The sequence below is a fragment of the Pinus tabuliformis genome, chromosome 2_2, assembly GCF_031772625.1.
Source record: "Pinus tabuliformis cultivar Carrire ecotype Pingquan chromosome 2_2, CPIR1, whole genome shotgun sequence".
Taxonomy (NCBI): domain Eukaryota; kingdom Viridiplantae; phylum Streptophyta; class Pinopsida; order Pinales; family Pinaceae; genus Pinus; species Pinus tabuliformis.
Genome location: NC_142300.1, coordinates 719,502,719 through 719,528,661, shown reverse-complemented (window position 1 = coordinate 719,528,661; position 25,943 = coordinate 719,502,719). Strand labels below are relative to the sequence as shown.

Here is a 25,943-nt window from a genome sequence, read left to right as displayed (position 1 = left end):
TGATTTTTATAATTTGCATAGTAGCAAATCATAATCATTAAACTCTTTTATAGGAACTAATCATAATCTTATTTATAAAGAAAAATAAAAAATATATATTGACTAAGTAATATTATTTCCATTCATAGTATTTGTATTTGATGCAGGAGCATCAAGACCTTTTTCTCCATTTGTAAATATGGGGCGTGATAATATTAATTTGTAAATATGGGGTGTGATGATTTTTAATATTTTATTAATTAATTTGAATTAGATAGGAGAAGGTGAGGATTTATGTAAATATCTTTTTATTAATAAAAGGATATGAGGAAATTTAATAAATTGAAGGATTTTAGGGATAAAAACCTATCCTTTAGGGATGTTGAGAAATTTAGGGGTTTGTTGAGGATTTTAAGAGATTGAGCATTTAATTAAATGATTTTTTTAAATTGTATAAATAGGAGGGCTTTTTGTGAGAAAAGGACATTAGAGAGATTGTGAGAGAATTGTGAGACTGAGAGTAGGCTTGAACAGCAAGGCTGTAAGCCTTCAGCAATTGTAAAGGGCCACAGAAATGATAGACCTGGCCAAGGCGAGAGGAAGTTTGTAAGTAAATTTGTTTAGTTCAGATTATACATATTGGCTGTTAAATTCTGAAATTGGGAGTGAATTATGCACATTTAAATTGGTGGTGTTATGAATTCAGAGACAATGGGATGAATTATATTTTGTATGGATTGATAGTTCGATCTGCATAGTCACTGTCCATTGCACTGGATTGGTTATGAATAAATGGTGAATTATTATTGTTAATGTGTTGGTCTGCGGTCCAATGATAAAAGTCGACATATTATGTGAACCAAGTTATTGAAGTTGTATGCAGGTGAAACTGAATTCAATGTATTTGAAATTGTATGAATTTACAATACAGAATGGTTGTCTGCGCAGTGATATGGAGTGGCATCGTTATATGAGTCAACATTGATAGAACTGGGCTTCGGCCTGTTTTAAATTAAATGGATCTGATTTATGCCTGATATTAAAATTAATGGAATTGGTGGTGGGTTAATCTATGTTGAAAGCGCAGGGTTTGAATTCATTTACTTCATAATGTTGGATTGATTGAAAACAAGTGGAATTGGGTTATATATAGCGTGGAATCCAATTGAGAGTATGGAAATCGACTTTTATGGATCTGCTGGTACTGTTGTGGGAACAAAATGGAACGCAGAGACCGAGTGGGAATGATTTGTTTGTTAAAATTGACATTGATTTGTGAAAGAGTATGTTTGCAGGAGAGACCGTCAGCGCTGGAGAATTGTTTGCAGAAGCGACCGTATTGAATTGAGGAACAATCAGCGCTGAACATAAGTCTGGAAAAACTCGTTGAAATCCAGCCTTGAGGAAATGGTGACGTTGTAATAATCATTAAGAATTCATTCAGGAATTGCAGGACAGAAATCGTGGAGCGGAACGTTAAAAACCGGATGCATAAGTAGTGAAGGTTGCGTAGACCAGATTATTCATTGTGGAGGTAAGTTAAATGATCAGATTGTTGGTTTAGTACAGACTTTGGATTGAAAGCGCTGATATTAAAAACCGTATGAGCCAGCATCATTTCTAATTCAAATGAATAAATTGAAGATGTGGGAGACTGCGTTGAAATCAGTTCATTGCAGTGGAAGCGCTGTGGAAGGTATGTAATTGAAGAGCAGATTTTTGTTATTGAGCAAAATGTTTATACAAACTGCCATAAGTTTGGTAAGCGGAGTTGGAAGGGTGCACTGCTATATATATAATTGATATTTGGTTGACTATACTGAAAGGTTGAAGTTACATAGTCTTGTGCAGGCCCAAACATCATTAAAATGGTGATGCTTGTGTATCAGACTTAGTCAATTAATTTCAAATTGAGTATTACAATATGGGTACTTTGTTTCATTGAATCTGGCCATATATGAATGAATCGATATGAATGGGCGCATGTATAAGATTTGGTTCAATAATGTTAAGTTGTTGAAAAAACCCAAGGGCGCATTTGTTGTTGATTTGATTGTATTAAAAAAATTCCATGTTAATATCAGGATGTAAATGAAGAGATCAGATTTTCTAAATCTGATATAGGTGAGGATTTGAATGTTATCTTAAAAGATACATGTAAAGCCAAGCTTTGGTTGGAATTTAATCAATGGGTTTTTTTGAGAAGATGGTTTCATAGTCATGGTTTTACAACCATAAAATCATAAATGGGTAAAATAGCTTCCGAAAATGAAAAGAGCTTGAAATGGTCCAGATTGGAATCTTAGTTTGAAAATGATTGCAATGTACGCACAGCAAATAGTAAAGATCCTGGTTATTTGCAGGCCTAGCCTGCGTCAGTATTGAGGGAATTAGAATATAAAACTCTTTTAATAAGAAAGTTCGATTTACTGTTTGAGAAAGGCATGGAGAATTTGTTTTTGTGTATTTACATGGGTCTGGAATGTGCATGGCAATAATCTTGGATATTTGATGAGGAGCTCTACTGATCTGTGGGTGTTGTAGTTCTACACATTGTAAGGGGTGTTTTTTTGTGGCCTCATGAGATTCTTGAATGTTAGTTTAATGGTCATATCATGTTTTTATTTTTTTTTAGAAAATTGTTGGGCATTGGGGTCTGCCTGATAAATATAATTTGTCCATTCGCTACCCTGTAAGCGAGAATGGGAATGCTTATACCTTGCCACTGCCACACAAACAACGGCTTGGCCACATGTACATATTTTACCCCTGTTTGGAATTGAACATATGACCTTTGTGGAGAGAATCACATGTTCTTAACTGTTAGGACCACTCAGGCTGTATGTATCATGTTTTTATTACATGGCAGTATTAAATAATAAAGTAACTTTAGGCATAATGTAATAAAGTAACATGTTATATGAATCTGCAAGGTTAAGAGATGTTAATTAGCTGCTAGTTTTGTCTTAACATTAAGCTGCATAGTGCATAGTATGAAGCTCACAAATTGTAACAGCAATCAGGGTCCAATTTACAGCCCCCTTGATATGGCCACAAAATTGGACTTTTCATACTAAATTATGCCAGATTAAAAATCTGGTGTGAAAGATGAAATTTCTCAAAACTGGAAACAACAGGCTCACCCCATAGGTAGTATATCTCAAAAAACTAGTTTCTGGAATGAAAACCAAGAAAAGATACATTTGCAGAAATAGGTTGTGGATTCCAACTCTGTACCAATCCATAATCTCTAACATCAAAACTTTGAAAGAATGGATGAGAACACAATAGGCATTGTTTAAAGAGAAAGCACAAAGATAGCAACACATCCTTGCTTATTGGGTTCAACTGATTTGGAAAATCTGAATTGCTTCCCTTGCTTGCCGAGGTTTAAGGAATGTTACAAGCCAAGTTAAATGAGGAACATCTTCATTGGTACCAGGAATTTAGCCTTAGAGTGCATGGGTTGTCCCCTCCTTCAGCCCTATGGGATTTGCTATATACAGGTCCATCCTTCCTTCATGAGTCATGACACATTGGACTTGAAGGAAATAGCATTGAGTATGCATAGATGGGTTCCAACTCCACAATTTTCAATCATTTCCAGACACCAAAGGACTGACTTTGAGCATGTCAATAATTTTCACCAATTTTCACAAAAGACCAATTTTCACCAATTTTCACAAAAGACCAAATTTTCACCATTTTTCACTGAAATTCATTTTGTATTAAAGCAGCATGCCAAAATCACATCTACAATAATGAGACAGCCTGATATATAAGAGTTCCAATTCTGCCTTTATATACAATACACTATACTGTTATCCAAAAAGGATGTATCAAGCTTATAGTAGCAAAAAGGCAAATAACCATTTTCTGGAGTTTGTCAGAGTTTAGCCAACATTTACACTGAGATTTTATATGCTTTGAGTTCAACAATAAGATTTCAATGTCTCAATACGATAACCGTATTAAAATTGAATTTACAAAATGTTGTACATATCCAGAGACATGTTCAACCTATCATGCACACAAGATGTTCTTCGATTAGGAGAGCCCTTTATAGAGTTATGCCCATATTTTATCCATGAATACTTATCAGCTCGAATATTTGTCATTTTGCCATAGATTACTGGCACTTTGATTGCTCTTTTCACTCGCTATTTCCTGTAAAACAAATCGAGAAGAATGTTACCAAATGCTTTTGATTAATCCATTACAAAACAAATTAACAATATAGGTTCACTTAAATATAAATAGAGATTTTTATTCATACAAAATTTCATTCATGAAAGTTATAACATTTTCATCAATCAACTTTTCTTACCACAAAGTTTGAAGGCATGTGACTAGATTGCCTCTCCTCTGTAGATGGAGCAACTGTAAGTAAATTGTTGATTGGAAGTGTGTAATAGTTGTGTTGTTCCGGGGCAATGGATTGAGGCATGTTGGATGTCATAAATGAACAAGGTATAGAGTGCGAGCGGCGATACAATCCGACTGGTTGTACAATAGGGGGCATCACTCTAGGGTGTGGAACCGAAATGTTATGGGTTGAGGTAAGGTGCCTAATGAATGAATTTGGTGCAAATGGTGGAAACAACCAGGGGGTTCGATGATCAAACGGGAGAGGTGGGCGTGGTGAATCAAATGGAAAAGGAATCAATGAACTCCCTATATTTGGATCCATATTATTCTCATCAAATAATTGAACTTGACAACTTGAAGTATTATGAGATGTGGAATCTTTAGCTGTAACAAAAAAAACACATTGTTATGCAATTGCATTGAAGGCGATGAAGATAATGATATTTTGAATTTCACATAAAATGATACATCAATTGATATTTCCATACCAGTATTTCGTAAAATAGAATGTTGAACCCTTCTAGATGTGTGGTCCGGATTGATTTCTTTTGTAGAAGAGATCTCCAATTGTTCATTCATGCTTCTTTTCCTTCCACGACACCGTCCAACCTTTAGAAATTGTGGTTTATCTTTTCTTGATTTCAACACACGAATACATTGCCCCATTTTTTTTTATTGGACTCAAGAAACTATGTCGCCTCTTGGTAGTGACTTTGGATGGAGTTACAACATCGAATTTCTTATTATTGTACTCTTGGCTTACATTTTCTACCAATTGATTTAGTGCATATGTTTGCTCCAAAGTTGTGGGTGTTATTTGTAATAAACCCCTCAATTTTTTATGAGTTGATGAAATCACAAGTTTAATTTCTTCATCGCTAGTTATGGCGTTATCCGGCCTTACAATGGTTGAATCAGTGGAAGGAGAAGGTGGAAGGTTCATTTCAATTTCTGGGGTCATTACAAATGATTCATTTAAATCATGTAAATGTCTAAGTCTCTCTGTAATAGACCTAGAGACATTCAGCAATTCATTGCCCCCCGAAACATTGTTAGTCACTAGCATCTCAACTTTCAAAATATGCTTACAAATATTGCCATTTAGGGCCCATTTACAATTACAAAAGGTTAGGTTCAACGCTTTATAGATGACATGATACCATTTATCACGAGTCTCCATAGTTTGGCTACGAACCAAATACTCACATTCATTGTTTCCATCAGCCACACAATCTTCATTTGGGATATTTTTTGCTTTGCACGCACTTAAATTTATTTGTTGCTCGGTTTTTGACGCTCGGACAAAACTAGCGTTTTTTAGACATTGCATGTGAATGTAAAACAACTCAACCTTTTTCAATAATAGATGCAACAACCAATCCACCCTTCTATGGGACGCATTGTTCTTCTCAAAAAGGTACCTTTGCTTTAGATACCGATGATAAGATTCGATAACATTATTAATATCCTGGTTGGAATGTGAGAAGTCCCTATATGCTTTTGCTCACATTTATGGAAAAAAAAACATATATTAGATGCGAAGAAACAATAGAAAATGGTCCATTACAAAATAAACTGATAAAATGCAACTTTAAGAAACTTACATAATTTGTTGTTGCCTAACCAGTTGGTCACAAAATAATCCAAAAACACAGTCTCTTCTTTGAATTCATCAAAGAAACTTTGAATTTTATGTTGCACAGATTCATCATCTTTACACGAATACATGATTTCTCCTCAAGCATGGAAGATACGAACTTTATTTTCCTTTCTCCTGACTTTAGTTCCAACATTTTTCAACCACGCTCTACGGACATGCCATATACACAATAATAGCATAGAGTTTGTGCAATTCCTGAAATTATATAACATTATAAGAGAATATCCTTGAACATTATTGCTTTTTATCTCTTTTAAAAAGAAGAAACTGGTTCACTTTAATGCCTCGATTTCTGTTGCTGCATCATCTGTGATGACAGCTCGGACATGCCAATCTGGGTTTTCCTTTTTCCCATTTCCAAATAATTGTAACATCCATTTACAGATATTAGGAGTACCATTCTGTGATAATATTACCCATGCCACTGGAATCCCATTGTGATGATCATCAAAAACCATTATGGTGTACAGTTGATACTGCATTACAATAAGAAAACAAGATTATAAGCATATAAGAGGACGACATTGAAATGAAGTTGAATAAATGAAGTTTTGGTAAATATGTTTACCCCATATTTATTAGTGCTGAAAGTGGAGTCCATTGATAATATGTTGTTGTGTGAGTGTTTCACCATCATTGAAAGCATCCACTTAGTTTGTATGCCTATAATGAAAGGGATGTTTTTAACAACATCTTGTTGTTGGTAGAAGAAAAAGCTCTCTGGGCACTCACTAACCCAACAATCCACACTCATTGGATCACTTTCATGCCTCACATACTCTAGCCTTTTGATATTATTGTACATGTTTGACACATCCTTTCTTGTCATAAAAGAATCTCGAGGTGCCCCTGTGAAGAACTCACCAGATCCATACCTTACATCAAAGATAAATTTGTCCCAAATCATCGTAGCATTAAAACCATCACGAATCAAATCTTCAACAATGGTTCATATATTCTCTGTTAAATGCGGCACAAAATTGAATTTCTTGGGCATGTCATTTGCCTCATTTCCATGACAAACCACATTTTTCTCATCAATATGTCTGCATGCTGTATATATTAGAACAACATCATTTGGTCTAAGAGCAAGTCGTCGCATAATAAAGTGACACTGACAACCAACTTTAATGTTGTGACGTGGAAGACGTTTTTTAGTTGTAGATCCAGGTTCAACTACATTGCTGGCTTGTACATGATTTGGACCATAGGCACACCAATATCTGGTGATCAAGAATTTACAAAAAATTAAATAAAATATTTATGCATGTTTGACATAGTGAACTTAAAATCAAAATAATATATATATATATATATATACACACACAGAGAGAGAGAGAGAGAGAGACTCACACATCATATTCTAGATATGTTGAAGCATTTCCTTCACATCTTTAATTCGTCGAGTTTTAGCAACAAATTGAGTAGATGAACTTTCCCTCAATTGCTCTCCATTTATAAAATCCTGAAGTCGACAATATGGAATAATCGCGACTTGGTCTCTTATTACTTCTGTCCATGTCAAATCTTCCGCTGAAAACTCTGTCATTTCTTCTGGGTCCTCAACCTCCAACTCATTGATGAAGTCCCACTTTTTCATTCTTCAAATCCTTGTACAAATGAGCGAACACGAATATTGACTAAACGTATGAGCGATAGTTCATGTTATAAATATTGAACACCACTTGAAGTGCAATTTTCTGTAGTGTGTACAATTTACACTCAACACCCCACTAGATATAACCACATTTAGAGCATAATTCACTATCTCCCCTTCATCTTTTTCTACCCATACACAAAACAGTATTATAGACTTTCAAATGCTTCATCTTGGTATAATCAATACATTGCTGAAAGAAACATAACAACATGCAAAATCTGCTGCAAAGAAAATCCAACAACTCCTTGACAAATATGGATCATGACATGGGTTTATATTCCGAAGACCCAACCCTATTACTGAAACCTCTGTCTATGTAACTCAATTTTCAACAGAACCCTCAAGCAAAGGCAAATTTCCTGAAAGAGTTGGACAGCCAGAATGCCAGGTACGGTGTTTGTATTCTCCACAGCCTGTGAGAATTAATGCAATCTTATGTTCCTAAAAGTTTGAATGTTTCACTGCCCTTTTGACATTAGGGCTCATGTCAAATGAGTAAGAAGAGATTTGAAATTGTAGCCCATCTCAAGAGAGACTATCCATATCCTTAAGGTGTTTGTTTGACAAAGCTCCCCCAGTCTGCAGTTTGCAGTAAAAAGTACCAAGTAACACCCCTGTTTTACCACATTGTCTTCACCATTTCTTACAGATGATGTAACCTATATTTTTTCTCTGTTTGTGCGTGGATTGTTTCTCTTACTTACAAACATTGCTTTTTGATCCATGGAGAAGCAACAGTTATCCTAGCTCTGCATATTCAGGAATAGTGAGGACTCATTTTAGTTTCATAGGATATTTTTCTTGGAGTTTTTTTAAAGCGTTAGCCCCATTGCTCTGTCTCATTTAACCTAAGAAAGATGCACATTACCCATTAGATGAGCTATATTTCCGAGGGTCAAGGTATCCATTTCATGGCTGTTCGTGACCTTCAAATCTGAACTCTTTGTGGGTCGATTTCCTTTGTTGAGAGGGACAAGATTCCTTCACTTTACTTGCTGGCTGAGTTTCTCTCTCATTGGGTTGAAGTTCTTGGGAGAAAGATGTTGTGCACATCAATCTAGAGAGACGAGTTGGCTGCTCCTAGTTGGATCGAGTTTGGCATCTCAGGGGAACATATTCTGGGGACACCTGGGCCGAGTTTCTCCATTTTCCAGTAGCTGAGTTCCTTACCTTGTTGGCCGTGTTCCTCTGCTGCTTGAGAGGGTCGTATCACCTTCATTACTGGGCCGAATTATCTCTTTATATGCTGGCTGCATTAACTATCCTCAGTGGCTGAAGCTTAAGATTAAAAAGAGGCCGAGATACATCTAGTTGCTGTGCGTGTATATCAGTCACCAAGTAAACTCCTGTAGCGTATTCAGGACTGTGGCAGAGGCTAAAGATTGAGGAATGAAGAGCTCGAATTTCTGTAGTCATCCCTGCTGATATTCCTCAAGGGGCTGAATATTGAAATGAAGGTTCATTGCTGTGTATGATATCAGGTTCCTCTGTTATACTTAATGCCATGTATTTTCTTTATTGAGTTTGTATAATGGCCCTACAATTTCCAGCTTGTTAATGATGCTCATATTTATCAGTGAATGGTGTTATTTCAGAGTATTGCATGGTATATTAGTTGCTGGTTGAAGACTGGTTGGCATATCAGCTCATAAATTAGAAATGCAATATTATTTAGTTCTGGGTAATTTGCATTGGTGAAAGGTGCTTCTTGTCTTTTTTTGGTTGATAAGTGGGTGAATCCTGAAAATCACTCTTACCTTGTGGCTGAGAGGCCACGACTCAGGGGTGTCTAAGCTGTCAAATTCACCCGGGATTGCACCTGGCCTGAGCCGCAGCAGCGGAAACCATGCTGGATTTTTTGGTATCGGCGAGACTAGAACCGGTGACCTTTGCTTACAGAGTGCCTTAACAGCGCGCTCCTTCACCGACTGTTCTAAATCTCTTTGATAAAGGTGCTTCTTGTTATCGTATGGTGTATATGAGAATTGTATCTTTGGCTGAAGTCTAATATTAAGGTTGTCCCGCTATTTGAAAAATGTTTGGGCATGAATACAGCATTATGTTTTCTAATCTGAAATAAAAAATAAGAAACAACCACCTACAGCCATAAGACATTAAATTGTTTGACGAAAACTCCAACCGAGAACTTCAATAAAAACTCAGAGATATAAGGGAAAAATTAAGGTGTTTCCAAAGGGAATCATACATAGGAAAGGCCATAATTACCTTAGAAATGAGAACATAAGAATCTATTTAGAAACAAATATGGGAAGGCGTGAGAAACATTACCTTCTGTCACATTATATCAGTTAATTGTTGTTCTGCGTGTTTTATCATATTTATCACGCCTTCCTCATATTTTAAATGATCATGCAGGAAGAACTAGGGACCAGGAAAAAGGGATGGAACAGAGCTTGTGTGTGAGACAAAAAGCAGTTCTTAAATTAGATACTTAGAGAGACTGAAATATTTTTATTGGCTACAAATGATTCAATGTCTGATGCAGGGGCAAATTTAGTAGTCAAAATAAACTGCAAGCGCACACTTTTCAAGTTTGCATGAGCACGCTTAATAAACTGTAGATAACTGGTTGCATGATGAAACAGAGATGGCTATCATTATATTTGTAGTGAAACAGAGATCAGGATGAAAATGACCCTCAAGTAGGTTAGAATTGAATGTTGTAAAGAGAACAACTAGAGTATAAACTTAGAAGATTCGAAGTTGGGGAAAGTCTTACCAGTAGTGACAAGTAGCTGATTTCTAGTAGGAATTAACTTGGGAGATTTGGATGTGCCAGAGTTGTTGGTTGTAAGGGAATAACTCCTCTACTTTTATTTGGTTTATTACAAAGTTGATTTTAATTAGAGTAATTGTTAGACTTTATATTCTGACTGTTGCTGGTATGATAAATGCTATGGGAAATTGATAATTTTGGGCCTACGGCATAGCACCGTGTCAATTGTTATCAAAATGATGTTCATTTTATGGAAGCTTGTGGGCCGAAATTGCTAACAGAACTGTCCAGGCATACAGCCCGAGGACAATTATGTTGATTGTTGTAAATAATCAAGTAGAGATTCTGTGTATGTTGATATTTTGAAGTTGAAATGCTGTTGCATCAGAGGGTTAAGAAAATCCCTGATAGTTCCCTCTAATTTGTGGGACTGTTAAGAAGGATGTTTGACTGTGGTTTGAGGGTGCCATGCTTGTTCTAGCTACCTTTATATTGGTCTGAGATTGAATATGTGTGGAAGGAATGTGCATGAGAAAAGGAAGGATGAGATGCTCATATTTAGAGTTCCTTTTGTGAATATTTTGAAGTTATTGTGTAAGGGGTGAGATGTTCCATATTATCTCCCTCAAAATTGTGTGAGATGCTTGCATACAAGTCATTGAAATTTGTTAAGATTGTTAAGTCAGTGAATGGTGTTATTTCAGAGTATTGCATGGTATATTAGTTGCTGGTTGAAGACTGGTTGGCATATCAGCTCATAAATTAGAAATGCAATTTTATTTAGTTCTGGGTAATTTGCATTGGTGAAAGGTGCTTCTTGCAATTGTATGGTGTATATCAGAATTGTATCTTTGGCTGAAGTCTAATATTAAGGTTGTCCCGCTATTTGAAAATTGTTTGGGCATGAATACAACATTATGTTTTCTAATCAGAAATAAAAAAGAAGAAACAACCACCTACAGCCATAAGACATTAAATTGTTTGACGAAAACTCTCACCGAGAACTTCAATAAAATCTCAGAGATTTAAGGGAAAAATTAAGGTGTTTTCAAAGGGAATCTTACATAGGAAAGGCCACAATTACCTTAGAAATGAGAACATAAGATTCTATTTAGAAACAAATATGGGAAGGCGTGAGAAACATTACCTTTTGTCACATTATATCAGTTAATTATTGTTCTGCATGTTGGTTTCATTTTCTTGTAGTTTCCATCAATGAGGTTTTTAACAAATACAAAAAAAATATTTTTATTTTATGAAAATATCAACAAAGATTGCACGGAATATATAGTATCTATATGTTTTTTGGTTTCTTAGTCAGAACCTTTCATGTCATATCATCCTCGCTGAAAAAGAAAACATACATAAACAGCAAGCAGTCCTTTGGGCAAGACATGATAAGAGCTTGATATAGGAAAATCATAACAGTTGATATAAAAAAATTTCAAGGCGGCCTCACCACCTAACAGATACCATCAAAAACATCTGGACACCTAACAGGCACTTATAAATTAGATTCACAAAAATCCCGACCAGAATTTCCAGACTTTCAAAGCAAAAAAACAGTCTAATTAGACTCTAGCATTCTGTAATTTTTTTTTTTTTTTTCACTTCTGGTTCACGGATAACCGGGTCAATGGGTAGCCGCTACATCCAGGGTTGTTCAACACTGAGTGGACGCACCCGAAGGCATCAACACCCCTCGGCCTATTTACTGACCTAACCCCAAGAGCTTTCGGGATTCGACCCTGTGACCTCCCATTGGCGAGGCACTTGATTTGACCGATTGAGCTAACTCTTGGGGCTCATTCTGTAAAATTTTAATAACCATTTAAGTTTATTTTACAGGCAGTGCACAAAGTTTGTGTAACAAAAACATTCAAGAATTATCACCTCGAAGCAGCAAAAAACATTAGGAATTTGATATCAGTGTTCTGTTTTGAGAAATTCGATGCTGCTGTTCATGGATATTCTTGGATTTCTTCCCAATCTTATCGAGAATTGCCTCTCGTGGATTTCTTCCTGATCTTATTGAAAATTGCCTCTGCTTTTATATCATGGGTGATGTTTTTTCACTGATTCCGGTGCCAGAGCTGGCATGCTCTGCGCAAGCGCCTAACGTGGCTTTGGTATTCACATTTTCTTTAAACAATTTTATCTCAGAGATTGAAACTTGGGATTGTAGAGAAAAGAGAAGGATTCAACACCGTGAGTGGACTTGCGAGGTGAGCCAACGCCGTGAGCAGGAGAAACGAATGCTTGAGAGGGTTGCAGAGGACCTGTTCCGGGAGCGCGAATGGAGCAAATGAATGTTTGGCGCGAGGGATCGTTTGAAAATGCGTGAGCGTTGGTTTGAAAATGCGCCAGCACAGCGGGTGCCAGCTCGGAGGTGGTGGGTCACCCGTTCCCGGAAAAAGTTGCCGTCGAGCTCTCGGAGAAACGATGGATGGCATGGGCATGTATGTATGGTGAGGCCGCTATCGGGTGCATTAAAGGCCCGATAGCAGGCTGGTTAGCTCTTGCCTTAGTTGTTAGACGTCTTAGGAAATATAAGATAAGATAATTTTATTTATGTCTAACTATTGACAACAAAGTAGGTCAAAGTAGGTCAAAGAGACTGTTGAGTACAATGATGTCCATACTATGCGTGCGAACCAAACGGTATCCTATAGAAGATACAATGCATGAAGTATAAAAGATACAATGCATGAACATAAAAGATACAATGCATGAAATGCCCGGGCAGAGAAGATCCAAGAGCTAATGCTGCCAAGAGCTAATGGGTTTGAGGATCAAACCCATCTCTCCTCCTAACATCCGAGCCTGAATGAAGAACACTAAATGAAACTCAACAAAGTCTGTTGGCCTGATGAAGAGATGGTGAAAAGTGCAGACTGTCCATTAAATCATTGCCTAGGGGAGTTCGCTCACTGCTGAGGTCTGGAGGACCTAGTCTATCTCCCAAGAACAGATCTGAGACGGATTTGTTGCTGAGATTTTGTGTGGCGGGTTGAGGTCCCACAGATCCTCACTAATCTAGTGTTTGGATATGTACCAGTATCAAACCGGTCTCTTGGTGCTCCTGTCTGAAGGTAGTACCCTGAAAAACGCTGTGATCCTTTGTGTGGGGTCTGGTCTGATGGGAGGTTGAAGAATATGCGCTCGGAACCTGATAACCTCCTGCATATATAGGGCCAAACATCTCTGATTGAGATACCTGAAAAAGTCGGCGAGGGTCTGAGAATCTTTGAACAAGCAATGGAACTTTCCTCTAATCTTGTAATAGACAGGGCATCCAAAAATGAAGTGCACCTCGGTCTCCACTTCTTGTAAATGACATACCTGGCAGATTTTGTCTGGTCTATCAATCTGGTTGTCTGTCTCTACCTGAAGTCTATGAGAACCTACTCTAAACTGGCCTAGAGGAATGCGAAGAGCATGCATCCAGTGGCGAAACATATACTAGGCTCGAACAATGAGCCCGTCTCTCAACTCCAAGAAGTGCTTAGTGTAGAAAGCCATCTTTGGGCACAACCCCTCGAAGGATTGACCCAGGTGACTTGGACGAACTGCCTGTAGATGTCTTCCCTGATGATCTTGTTCAACTCCTGTCTAGTAGGTAAAAGGTGACCAGGAGCATTTAAAGAATATTGGAAAAGGGGGAGACAATCGAATTGAATGCCTACTGACTCTAAGAGATTTGAAACTCTTGTAAACCAACATTTGGCCCGTCCAGAGGGAGTAGAACGGGCAATAGTCTCTTCTAAATAAGGATATCGGTCCCTACTCTTTATCGAGTTTGCAAAGCCCCAGGCATGATGCAAGAATGAAACCAATTTGAAGACCGTCTCAAGCCAAAAGGGCTGAGCTCCAAACTCTACAAGGATGATGTGCTGAGGTATTGTCTGTTTGCATCTAATGATGTGGCGGAGAAGAAGAATCTGGACTCTCTCAGCTGAAGCCCAATCTGACTCAAGTAAAGACAGTTCCAAAATCTCTGAGCCATATAGAACAATGGGACGGATCAAGGTGTCCATGAGGCTCATTTTGGACGAGATGTCTTGGAAGTGATGTTGAAAGCACTGTCTCTTGAGAAGGGCTAAGGATCCATATCCTTTGTTGATCCGAGGCTGAGGCGTTGGTCGCAAACTGAAGTAGGGACCTGAGAATTGCATCCCCAAGTAAGGATACGTGTTGGTGATCTCAACCTCCTCCCCTTTGAATAGGAAGTGAAGGTCTGAAGTTTTCTTCACCCCATTGAAGATCATAACCTTGGTTTTACCCGGGTTGACCATCAACTGTCGAAGATCACAAAATAGAGCTAAGGCATTCAATTGTGTCTCTAATCCTTGTGGGGATGAGGAGAGGAGGACCACGTCGTCAACAAAGAGGAGAATAGATATCAGAACTTGGTGAAGAAGGCAACCATTGGTGTCTTGGATATGCTTGTGTAGAAATGCCCCCAACTCATCAATATAGATCTCAAACAGGGTAGGGGACAGTGGATGTTTAACCCCAATATAGAAATTCGAGTTTAAAGTTTGCAATTTTTTTTCTTAATTTTAATTTTTGCTGCTATAGATTTTCGTTACATTGCCTTCTTGAGGTGTACATCGTGAGTGTGTTTTAATTGGCGTTAATGCATGCATGTCACGACTGAATTTACTCAGAAATTGCAGAGGAATTTTCTCTATAGCCAAAATTGAATAAAATATATGGTAGAGAAACGATTTTTATTTTTCACTCTTGAATATCCGCTTTAACCAATATATATATATATATATATATATATATAATGCACACATGTAACAGGTTGAATTTACTCAGAAATTGCAGAGCAATTCTCTCTATGGCTGGAATTGAATACAATATATTGTAGAGTAACGATTTTTTTCTTTCTCTTGAATGTCCGCTTTAACCAAATAAACATATGTTATCGTATTCGTGTGCGTGCACACACGTACTTTTCTAAAGGAAGGAAAAAATATACCAATGTCATAAGTGTTAGTTCAACAGATTGAACCATTTGCCCAATGCATGTTGCACTGCTTCTTCTTTTTCTTAGAAGACATTTAATCCAAGAAGAGTCCGATTAAAAAAGGAATCTTGATGAATTTTGAGCATGGCTTACACTTTTATGATGATGGTCTTTGGTTTCTCTGTTTTCTCAATTTCTGGGTTGGTTTGGCCTTTTTTTTTTCTCTTTTATCTTAGAGGACATGATATTGTTCCTGGTTATGAGTGTCTTTTGGTGGTCGTAGTACCATAACGAAATCTTCTAGGTTAAAGTATTAGGTTTACCTTCAGTAAGGCGAATGGTTTTTTAGTTTTTAGTATTTGGTGGGGGTATGCTGATAGCCTCATTGCTGATCGCATTCTTGTTTGAAACATGAAGTCTATAAGCTTTAGGCTTGCTTTCCGCCCCCCACAAAAGTCTTAGCATGAGCAGTTTCTAATATAATGAGCTAGTTAATGTTTGCTTCGAAGTTTGAGCGTGGAGTGTGGTGGTGTTATTGAATGTATAGACATACTATTTTATCATGATGTGCAGCATTGGAAAAAAGCATGTAAGCCCATCATCAAGAAGGGTGGTCACTGTGTTATCGAGTGCAATGCATGCTCTGCGAATGAAAGTTGAATTGATCTCTTTGTTATGTTGTTTTGTGTTTAAAATGGTTACTAGGCCATGTTCATCAACTTCAGCAATGTTTACATGTGTGACAAATTGAACACGGAGTTGAATGTTGTAAATGGAGCCCTTAGGAAATTGATGAAACTAATGGAGGGAATCTCTAATGGAGGGACTTGGTAAAATGTTTTATTGCCATATTGTTGCATTGAATAAGCTCAATGCAGGTGGGGGGAAGGTTTCAATGAGGGAAATTCGATGGTTTACTTCATCAATCATTGTCCATGAAGATAGAACCCATACTATCGATGTTAAAATATATAGATATTGATTAATAGGAATCCCTTATTGCGGATTGATGAATTGAGATTCAATGGCATGCATTTAAATACATGTCGGGTTGATAAGTCATACTAACTGGAAAAAGAGATAATTTATCATTCATTGCAACATAAATGTACATTTTAACTTATGGCTATTATTGCATAATAGCTGTTTATAACACTATGACAATAATTATAATATACTCTAGTTATGCTACAAGTCACCCCCCACCCTTTAAAAGCTTTATCCTCAAAACATGGGGAAAAACATCTCTTTAGATAGAATGAACCATCTTCTTGCTTGCCTGTTTGGTAAGGTTGAGGACATAAAGCAATATGATTTTTGAATCCTTGAACAATATTGCTGCATTGTAAAAGGATTAATCCATCCTAGGTGGATTCCTTGTGGAACTATTTGTTGATAAGAAGCCATGATTATTTGATTAAATCTAAGTTAATGTTAACTTGGGGATGTGGTTGATTATAAAGTTATTTCATTTAGGTTTCCGAAGGTTTTGTAAGAACTAGAATGAGAAATAGAACTATAAAGTAAATGGTAAATTGGGTTTAACTCATAATTAGACTATGTGTTTAAGTTAAGAAAATGAAAAGAGAAGGAGAAAGAAATGAAAGATGCCACATATGCTAAGAAGATTCAAATCACTTGTATGAGGAGCCATAAAAGTTGAGCCTCCCACAATGCTCCAAAATGTAGCTCTTCTTAGGTAACTCTTGGAAATTGCATTATGAAATGAAAAATTTTATACACTATAAGTTCAACCATGCAATTAGCCAAAAGTGGTAATACCAAGAATGGAAGATCAAGTGTGCTCTGAGTCATGAGATTGTGTTGGTAACCTCCCTTTACGTGTGATTGAATAAAACCCAAGGGAACACTAGGTATGGAGCCAGGAAATCCTAGATACAAAGCAATTAATTCAACAAAACATAGAAACCAAACACGTAGACTCTAGAGAGAGCAGGCTGGTGAGGGAAACTTCTAGATGGTAGAGGGTTGGAACATGGAAGGGACAGTGGGCCTAAGCAACCCAAGAGCTTGAGAAGGAGATTAGGGAGATTATGGCACAAATCTCAACCTAGATTCAACACTTGAGAGAGATTGAGAAGTTGTCAACAACAACAACGCAAATGAAGGGTGCTTATAGAAAAGGGAATGACATAGGGTTGTCAAGGAAACGACAAGCTGACCATTGGGAAAAATCCTTGCATCATGGGAACTATTTTGCAGGTTTGATTGGAGAAATGCATTTGATTAGGGAAACCATAGGTTTTTCACCAGTTTAAGGGTTTGCTTCCATGGGCTAGGCTGATATGTGGGAGCAAGTCATCTCTGCCAAGTAAGTGGGAGATCAGATTTGAACAAGCCATTGTGCCTGCCTTCAAACAGATTTCAGAGCTTTGGAGACCTCTTGAAGGCATCTCTAACTAACTAACGGATCAATGATTCACATCTAAGCATGCATTCGAAGGTTGATCCAGCTAGGAAGAAAATGTCAAAGGGCAAAACCCAAGAAAACCTACCAAAGACAAATGATGATCTAGACCAAGGGGTCAAGGACCTCCTTCAGGTGCTAGACAACAAAAAAGGAAAACCACACTCATATCTCTAGACCTAGGCAACGGTCAACACAAGGAAGGCTAACCAGCACATGTAATCTGTCACAGAAAGTGGGAGGTCTCATTCTCATCCACGTGTGTTAGGTATATGGAAGTGCCTTTGAAACGTTACACATGCTGGTAGCAAACAAGGGATGGGTGTATGGTGAGAAGCTAGTACGAAATGTACACTACAATTTCCAGGATTCATTGCAGATGAGCTGAGCTCATACTTCTGTTTGGGAAATCTGTCAAGGTACCTGCAGATGTAGCAGTCTCTCTATTCTTCAGATATTTAATTTTAAGATAAAAGGGATGTGCAGATGCAGATTGTGATAAGGAAAACCCATTCATCTTAGGAAAGAAAAGGATGAGCTCCTGTGCAATACATCTTTAATTTATTCATTCTGAAGCAAAATAATTTGCCATTTTTTGTTTGATCTCAAAACTTATGTATAAGGATATGAACATGGAAATTCTAAGAAACACTTAGAGTTAGAACACTAAATGTAGAGAAGGATAATATGTAGTAGCCAACTGAAGTTGACATCAGGGAAGGATATCATAGTCGCTGGTGGCCGACGAATTAAGCAAACAGGAAATTCTTTGAAGCTAATATCTTTATTTTTGCATGTATGTCTTTGTACATCAGAAAACTTCTTCCAACTAATCAATCACTCTTTCTAGTTGTGGACAGGAGTAATTCCTCTTTCCATGAGGTGAGATTTAATTTGTTGATTTGACTGTCATTCTTTATACACTACAGAACGGTTCCTTATCTAATTTCAAAGGGTTATTGGAAGGGATAACACTATATTTTGAAAAGTGGGTAATACTGAGCAGCTTTGTTAAAGAAAACTCAAGGCCAGCTCTAACCAAACCCTTTTTGTTGTTCTTATCCTGTGTGAACTATGATGGGTCAGGGGCAATAGAGAAGCATGCTGTTTGCCTTGAAGAATCAATGAACTTGTTGATGCTGCCAAGAGCTTTAGAGACACTATGCTTTTTAATTTGGGTCCATCCTTACGAGATTGTTACTAGTTTAATTCATAACATCTTTTCCCTCTAGTATCATCTGCTGCTCAGTTGGTTAATCAGGCATGACTTCTGCGACTTACTATATGTTGATTATGTATTCTATTATGCTGTTCAAGTCAAATGATGCAATAGAGGCAGAGGGCAAAGTCCTGTTGTTGTTTAAGAATAAGAGTACGAGAGAGTTCATTGAGGACTGGTATATGAGATTACTGCACAAAAATTAGAATTGATTGTTAGTTGTTGCCATTTATATTACATCACTGTCATTATCAATTTCTGCTGTCTTTCAACCAATGTTTTAAAACTCCGACTCCGACTCCGACTCGGCCGAGGGTCAACTCCGACTCCGACTCCGACTCGGTATCGACTCGGCCAGCTCGATTTCAATGACTCGGTCATTGTAAAAAATACATTAAATATTTATTTTTTATAAAAACAGATAATTTTAAAGATTTTCATTCATGTTTCCAAACACACAGCATTAGAATATAGATAGAAGACAACATATGATCAAAGTAGGCTCATGAATATATCCATTATATCAAAATGGCACCCAAGGCATTGTCCAATACATACACGATGATGATATAGAGATCAAAACAAAAACACATAACCAAGGAGGCTATAAATGGCCTCTACAACAAAAGTCTGTGACCAGTACTACTGGCTACTGTTAGAGTTGCCAACATCATCTGGCTCAGTGTTACTTGGAAGTTGGGAGCAGGAGCGAAAGTGGGGAGCGAGAGCGAAAACGGGAGCGGGAACGACATTTTTAGAAGCTCCTGGTTTGGGAACGAATCCCAGAGGAGTTCGACAACCAATGTCACTAACATCAAGGTACATAGAGGGATTGGTGCTCTTGATTAAATACGAGTTCCATACCCTAATACATGACAAAATTCAATGGAAACATTGCAATCCTCCAATCCTGAAATTCTGAAAAACTGATAAGTCTGCTGGATTTTGAATGAAATCTAAAATTCTACTTTCTCCGTATGAAATCCAATGAGGCCGAAACCACTCTCAAACATCCTGAGTCATTTCATGGTAATGTTAAAAATTTAAGTAAAAGGATGAAAATGAAGATTAAGGAGAATGTCACTTTTACTTTAAGAATTTAACATTACCATGAAATTTGAATAGCATATCAATAGTAGAGAGCATTTGAGTGTGTTAAATAGGGTTTGGGAGGGGGAAATGGACCCCAAATAACATTTAACTAATTCATAAAACACATTGGAGTCCAAACCAATCAGCAAACACTTCAAAATTTCATTAAAAAAATGTCAAATCGTTGTTTTGATGGGGTTACAGGCCACTGGTTATGACTCGGCCGAGTCAATACGGAAACGGCCGAGTTGGCCGAGTCAGCCATGACTCGGCCTACTGAACCGTTTCCTCCACCGAGTCACATTTCTGGGCAATGAAACGGATCAACTCGGCCGTTTCCATTTCGAATCGGCCGAATTTTAAAACTATGCTTTCAACTGTACATCATTGATTTTATTTTTATGCTAATATTTCTCTCCTTATCCCTGTATTCAATGTATTAATCAATATCGTGTCTCGCAAAAACCACCATAAGCTTTATCCATGTTTTCTGTTGGTTTATTGTAAGAAAAATATGTTGGGTTTACCAATGTACGATTCTTTCTTTCCTTGGGAGATACTGTTCGAAACGTTGGAAAAACAAAATAAACAATGCTGTTCTAAGTCCAAAAGCACAATGGTTATAACTAATTGTGCCATTTTTTAAAATTATTTTTTATTTTTATATGTTTAATTATCACAATTATATTATTATTGTAACGATAGTTTGTTTATAATATTTCTAGGTTCGTTACCGAGATGTCTTAGACAAATATCGATTTTGTTATATTTGTATGGCACATATTCATTTACGTATGTCCATATCTGATTGTTACTTAGGTGATTAAGTGTTCGTTGGCTTCTTATGTAGAATACCAAGCACTATGGGGCGGAGGTCAAAGTGGTGTTTTATTTTGGATCAACAAGTACAAAACTGTGGGAAGAAAGTGTTTTCTCAGGCTGATTTGATGTGGAGTGAAATTCTTAGAACGGATAATTCTCTTGACCGTGTTGCGCTTATTCCATATTCCAGATTACCAGACTTCATCAAGGGAGAAGAAATGAACCCTGATGCACCTTGTAAGTTTATTCGGCATCAGGCAAGATCAATTGAGGTCCCTGATTATTCCAGTGTGAGGTGTTCAAGAGCAAATGTTTATTCTGAGTAAGTAACATTGTATAAGATTTGTTGAAACCGTGTTGATTTATATGAATTGGTGAAATGAAAATCTGATGTGTAGACAATTGGAACTGTTCAGATATCATTGTTCTTATGGACCGGAAGATAACAGGACTAAACCAGATCCTCCTATAAGAAAGCGGCGGCAAAATATTCAGAAGAGAGGATGTGGGTGCCATTTCATTGTGAAAGAAATGGTTGCCAGACCAGGGGTTGCCATAATTACATACAACGCGTATGTCCATGAGGATAAGAATGGCTGGCCATGTCATGGGAAATTGGATAACTCTGGTGATCTGAGGGCTAGGAATGAACCTCGACTTCCAAGAGAAATGGTGTTATCAGTGGAGGCGATGTATAATTTGGGATTGCCAATCAACGTGATTTATGAGCAACATATTTTGGAGGTGGCAGAGGGCAGATATGATGTTGAGCTAAAATTTAATCAGGATGGTCATTTGTTGCAGATGGACATCATCAACATTTGTAATCGTTTGGCCAAAGCTAAGTTTCAACTACACAAAAATGACTCAATGAGTGTTAACTTATGGTACCAACATGAGCACAAGTCATTCTTTTTCTTCCAAAGGCCAGATGCCGAAGACATGCCATTTATTATTGGCATTCAGACAGAGTGCATGTTGCTCAAGATGGTTGAATTCTCACACAATGGTTATATTGCCATGGACTCAACATTCAGGACAAACAAATACGGGGTGAGTATTCATGGCAACGTACTAGGAAATTGAATAAGGTGCATATGTATAATCAGTGGTGTTAGCAAATTTTATTTTTGTCTTAACTATTCACATGGAAATCTTGTTAATGCAGTATCAATTGTACACCTTGCTCGTGTTTGACACACAACAGAATGCTCTTCCTGTTGCATGGGTTATCTCATCACAGAATAGATTGTCGGACATCTCACGGTGTTTGCCAGCACTCATGGAGAGAGGTCGACAAGTTCAACCTACATGGACAATAAATGCCTTCATGACAGATGATGCACTGGTTGACATTGAGGCATTAAGGTATTCATTATAATTGATGTCCTAATTCATTGTTGTTTATACTTCATAAAACTTGTCTTGTTTGTTGCAGTGCTATAACTGGATCTCGAGTTTTGCTCTGCGTATGGCACTTTCGGAGAGCATGGTTGAAGAATGTGTACAAGTTGGCCACTTGTGGGAAGAATGCCCGAAAGATGTTTATAATGTTAGGTGAAATCATGAATTCTTGTCCTGACCCAGATGCGATATCCCGAGCTATGAATGCATTCTACATTGACTTTGCAGCAGAGGAGCGTTTCTTGGAGTACTTTTCAACAAATTGGATGGTGGGCGAAAAATTCCGTAAGCATCCAGCTGGGATTTGTAGTGCATTGCTTTATCAATCATTTGTTGTCTGAGGTAAATTTTGATAAATTTGGTAATTGTTGCAGATATGTGGGCAAAGTGTTACATAAATTTTTGTCATGTCAACCAAGAAACAAACTGTTCCATTGAATCCTATCATTGTTTTCTGAAAAGAAAATATCTTTGTGATCGTAGAAAGAAGTCTCTACAGAGAATGGATTGGTTGATCTTCACATTACTAAAAAGGGTGGAATTATGTTACTGGAACATGGGTTGTCTGAAAAATTCTAGTCTTGTAAATAACTATAGGTTGGAGCACATGTATGAAACGTCTGTAGACAAAGCAAAAAGAATTCCTGAAGATCATTGTGTTCGGGATGAGCACATTGAAAATGCATACTGGGTTCAGAGTCAGTCATCGTCAAATAGATATCTTGTGTTGTTTTTAGGGCAGACTTTCAGTTCATGTAATTGCCCATGGGCATTGAGAGGCAACTTTTGTAAGCATGTTATCAAAGTTAGCACGTTGTGGGGGGATATGCAGGACCCAAAGGAAATGATTAATTTAACTAGACAAGATATTAACTTTGATTGGCTAAGCAATGTGTCTAATCTCGTGGTATATAACAATGGCGTTGAAGAAGATAGTGTTGTAAATGCCAATGATAAAAATACAAAGCAAAACAGTGCTGAAATTGAAGATGATGATTGCGATCGTAGGAAGTGTGTCAAAATTTTTGAGGAATGCAACAGAAAATTGCAAATGATAATGTCTAAACCTCCACAAAATTTGTCAAAGTCATTATTGCTGAAAAATCTTGTTGACAAGCTTGTAAAGGATGTTAATGACAATTGTATGATGGATTTTGACTTGATCAATGATGGTAATGAGCAGACATCGAAGCGGAGAAAGAGATTTGTAAGCTCCTAAAAGAGACATTCCAGATATGAAGAGAGAAATCTTTTATTGAGAAGGCTCTGAAATGATTTTGATGTTGTGTATGTAAGCAGTACAGGTCTCTTGATGGGTTTGCTGAAAGATCTAGTCGACAAGCTTGTGAAGGATGTTGACACAAATTGTATAATGGATTTTGACTTTATCGATGATGGTAATGAGCAGGCTTTGAAGCATGGGAAAATCTTTCTCCTCTTCTAAAAGAGGCATGGCAGATGTTGAAGAGAGAAAAAGATTTTCTTTAGAAGGTTCTGAAATGATTTTGATGTTGTTTATGTTAAAAGTACATGTTTCTCGATGGTTGTTGACAGGGAAAATCAAACCATTCGTTAGATTCAACTCCGGACGTCACTATGGCTGCAGTTTTTTCTATAGGTTTGCATCCTAGCTTTAACAATGCGCTACCTTTTTAACATTGGTCATATATGTATATCTACTAGCAGAGAATTTTGATCGTGTATTTAATTGCCAAAGCTGTAAGTTTTTTCTTATTTATTAATATATAGTTTTTCAATTGCTTGAGCCTTGTACCACCAAAGATTGTTGAGGTAGAGTTGTTTATGAAAGTACGTTGTAGTTCGGTTTCCTAGAAAATGTTCACTTTGTCTAGCTATGACACAGATATATATGAAAGATTGCATATTTTTTGTTTAGTTTTCCAATGTATATTGAAATAAAGTGGGCTCTTAAATTGCACCCTTTCTGAAGAACTAAAAAATTTCTATCTAATATGCAAACATTGTATCTCTGTACAGTGAAAGCGTTGTATTAGTGCATCTTCTCTGAAGTCGTTCCTGTCTGTGAGGTGCGGCAACTGTTGTTACATCAAATGTTAGTAAAACTAATGGCTGCTGTAGAGTTGCCAAGATTGAATGTTTTAAAAAGTGTACGAATTTCAAATAATTTAAGAATTGTTTTTGTTCCTGTGTGAAAGGATTTTCTATGTAAAAGTAGTTTACCTTGCATATTACAATAATTTGATTTGATTCGAGTATCTTTTAGTCAACTAAGGAATCAGTACAGTCAGAATTTTGTCACCAAGTTCATTCGCTTCATGGGTAGTGCAGTTCAAATAAATATTATGTTTTCTATTTCTCTAGCATGCTACCACAGTTTTAACTTTACTGTTGATATCTACAGTTATGTGATTGCAAATTTGAAGTATCTTTAATTGTTGATACTTATAGCGAACAAGGATTATACTTCTGCTGGTTCATCTCATAATTTCAAGCTTTAGTTGCAGCCCTCGCACATCACGAAGCAGAACTACAAAATAAATCTGCCAAAGTGTGCTCAAAAGGTTATTGCAGTAACATTGTTTGTCATGTTTGTCATTTTTCATTGTACTTCACTAGTGAGATATGATCTATGTTATTTGAAGGAACTTCTGCAGCTTGGATCAAATTTTAAGGGTTCACCATCTTTGGATAACAAGACATTTAGTGTTTGAAGAAGCAACGATTCTTTCACATCCCATTTGAAACTGCTTCAAGTGGATGTTTCCTTTGTAAACATTTACCTATCCTGGATGGAAAAAATCTCAGCAAATAAAGCTTTGATTGCTAGTAAACAGCTTTGTTAGAAGATTTACCGTGAGGATCAAATTATTTGTGGAGCCATGTTTGGCCTAAATTCTGATGTTCTATCTTACACATTAAGTAAAAATGCATTTGTACTCCGTGCAGGCATGTTTGTTCTAACGTCATCACATTCTTGTCGAGTTAAAATACTGGTCAATAGAAGAACCATCCTCTGTTATGATTAGTGCCATCTTTTATGATTGACACTGTCAACTGTCTCATTTTCGATACAATCTGATATGATCCATTCCCGTTCATTAATACTTTCATTCAGATGTTGATACACCAACATACCTTGGATCCATCACTGGGTCTTGAACTGTTAACAGTTATGGACTCTGATGTTCCGCGACAGAATCACCCCCCTGTCAAACTTAGTATATATATATTTTCACTAATAAACATTTGATAATAGAAAAACACGATACACTGGATTCTACTTTTGTAAACTCTTAGTGGTTTGTTTTTTGTGTGTTGTTACCAGTTTGCAGATTAAGATGTACAATAAAGCTTATATTTCCGATGATCTGTGTTAGACAATGTCGTCCGTAACGCCAATCAAGTTTAAAAGTTGACACTCACATCAGTCATTATTACATCACTCTTGCAGGTTTGTCCGTAACGCCAATCAAGTTTAAAAGTTGACACTCACATCAGTCATTATTACCTCACTCTTGCAGGTTTGTTTTGTGTGTTTTAATCAGCTTGCAGATTAAGATGTACAGTAGGTAAATATTTCCAATGATTCTTAATAAGGGGTCTATGTTATATAG

The 25,943-nt window shown here is 37.0% G+C and overlaps 1 protein-coding gene across 2 annotated transcripts in view; it reads left to right on the top strand.

Annotated features, from left to right (window-relative positions):
• Window positions 1–24,334, top strand: part of LOC149194695 (uncharacterized) — a 31,681-nt gene extending 7,347 nt beyond the window's left edge. Inside the window, exons 2-6 of one of the 2 annotated variants that reach the window (XM_089405141.1) lie at window positions 20,972–21,265; window positions 21,360–21,996; window positions 22,112–22,311; window positions 22,382–22,632; window positions 22,722–24,334. In XM_089405141.1, coding sequence (XP_089261267.1) covers window positions 20,985–21,265; window positions 21,360–21,996; window positions 22,112–22,311; window positions 22,382–22,632; window positions 22,722–23,566 — 2,214 coding nt within the window. In that variant the 5' untranslated portion in view covers window positions 20,972–20,984 and the 3' untranslated portion in view covers window positions 23,567–24,334. The remainder of the gene's footprint in view (window positions 1–20,971; window positions 21,266–21,359; window positions 21,997–22,111; window positions 22,312–22,381; window positions 22,633–22,721) is intronic. The other variant, XM_089405142.1, reaches the window with a different exon arrangement.
• The last annotated feature ends 1,609 nt before the right edge of the window (window positions 24,335–25,943 follow it).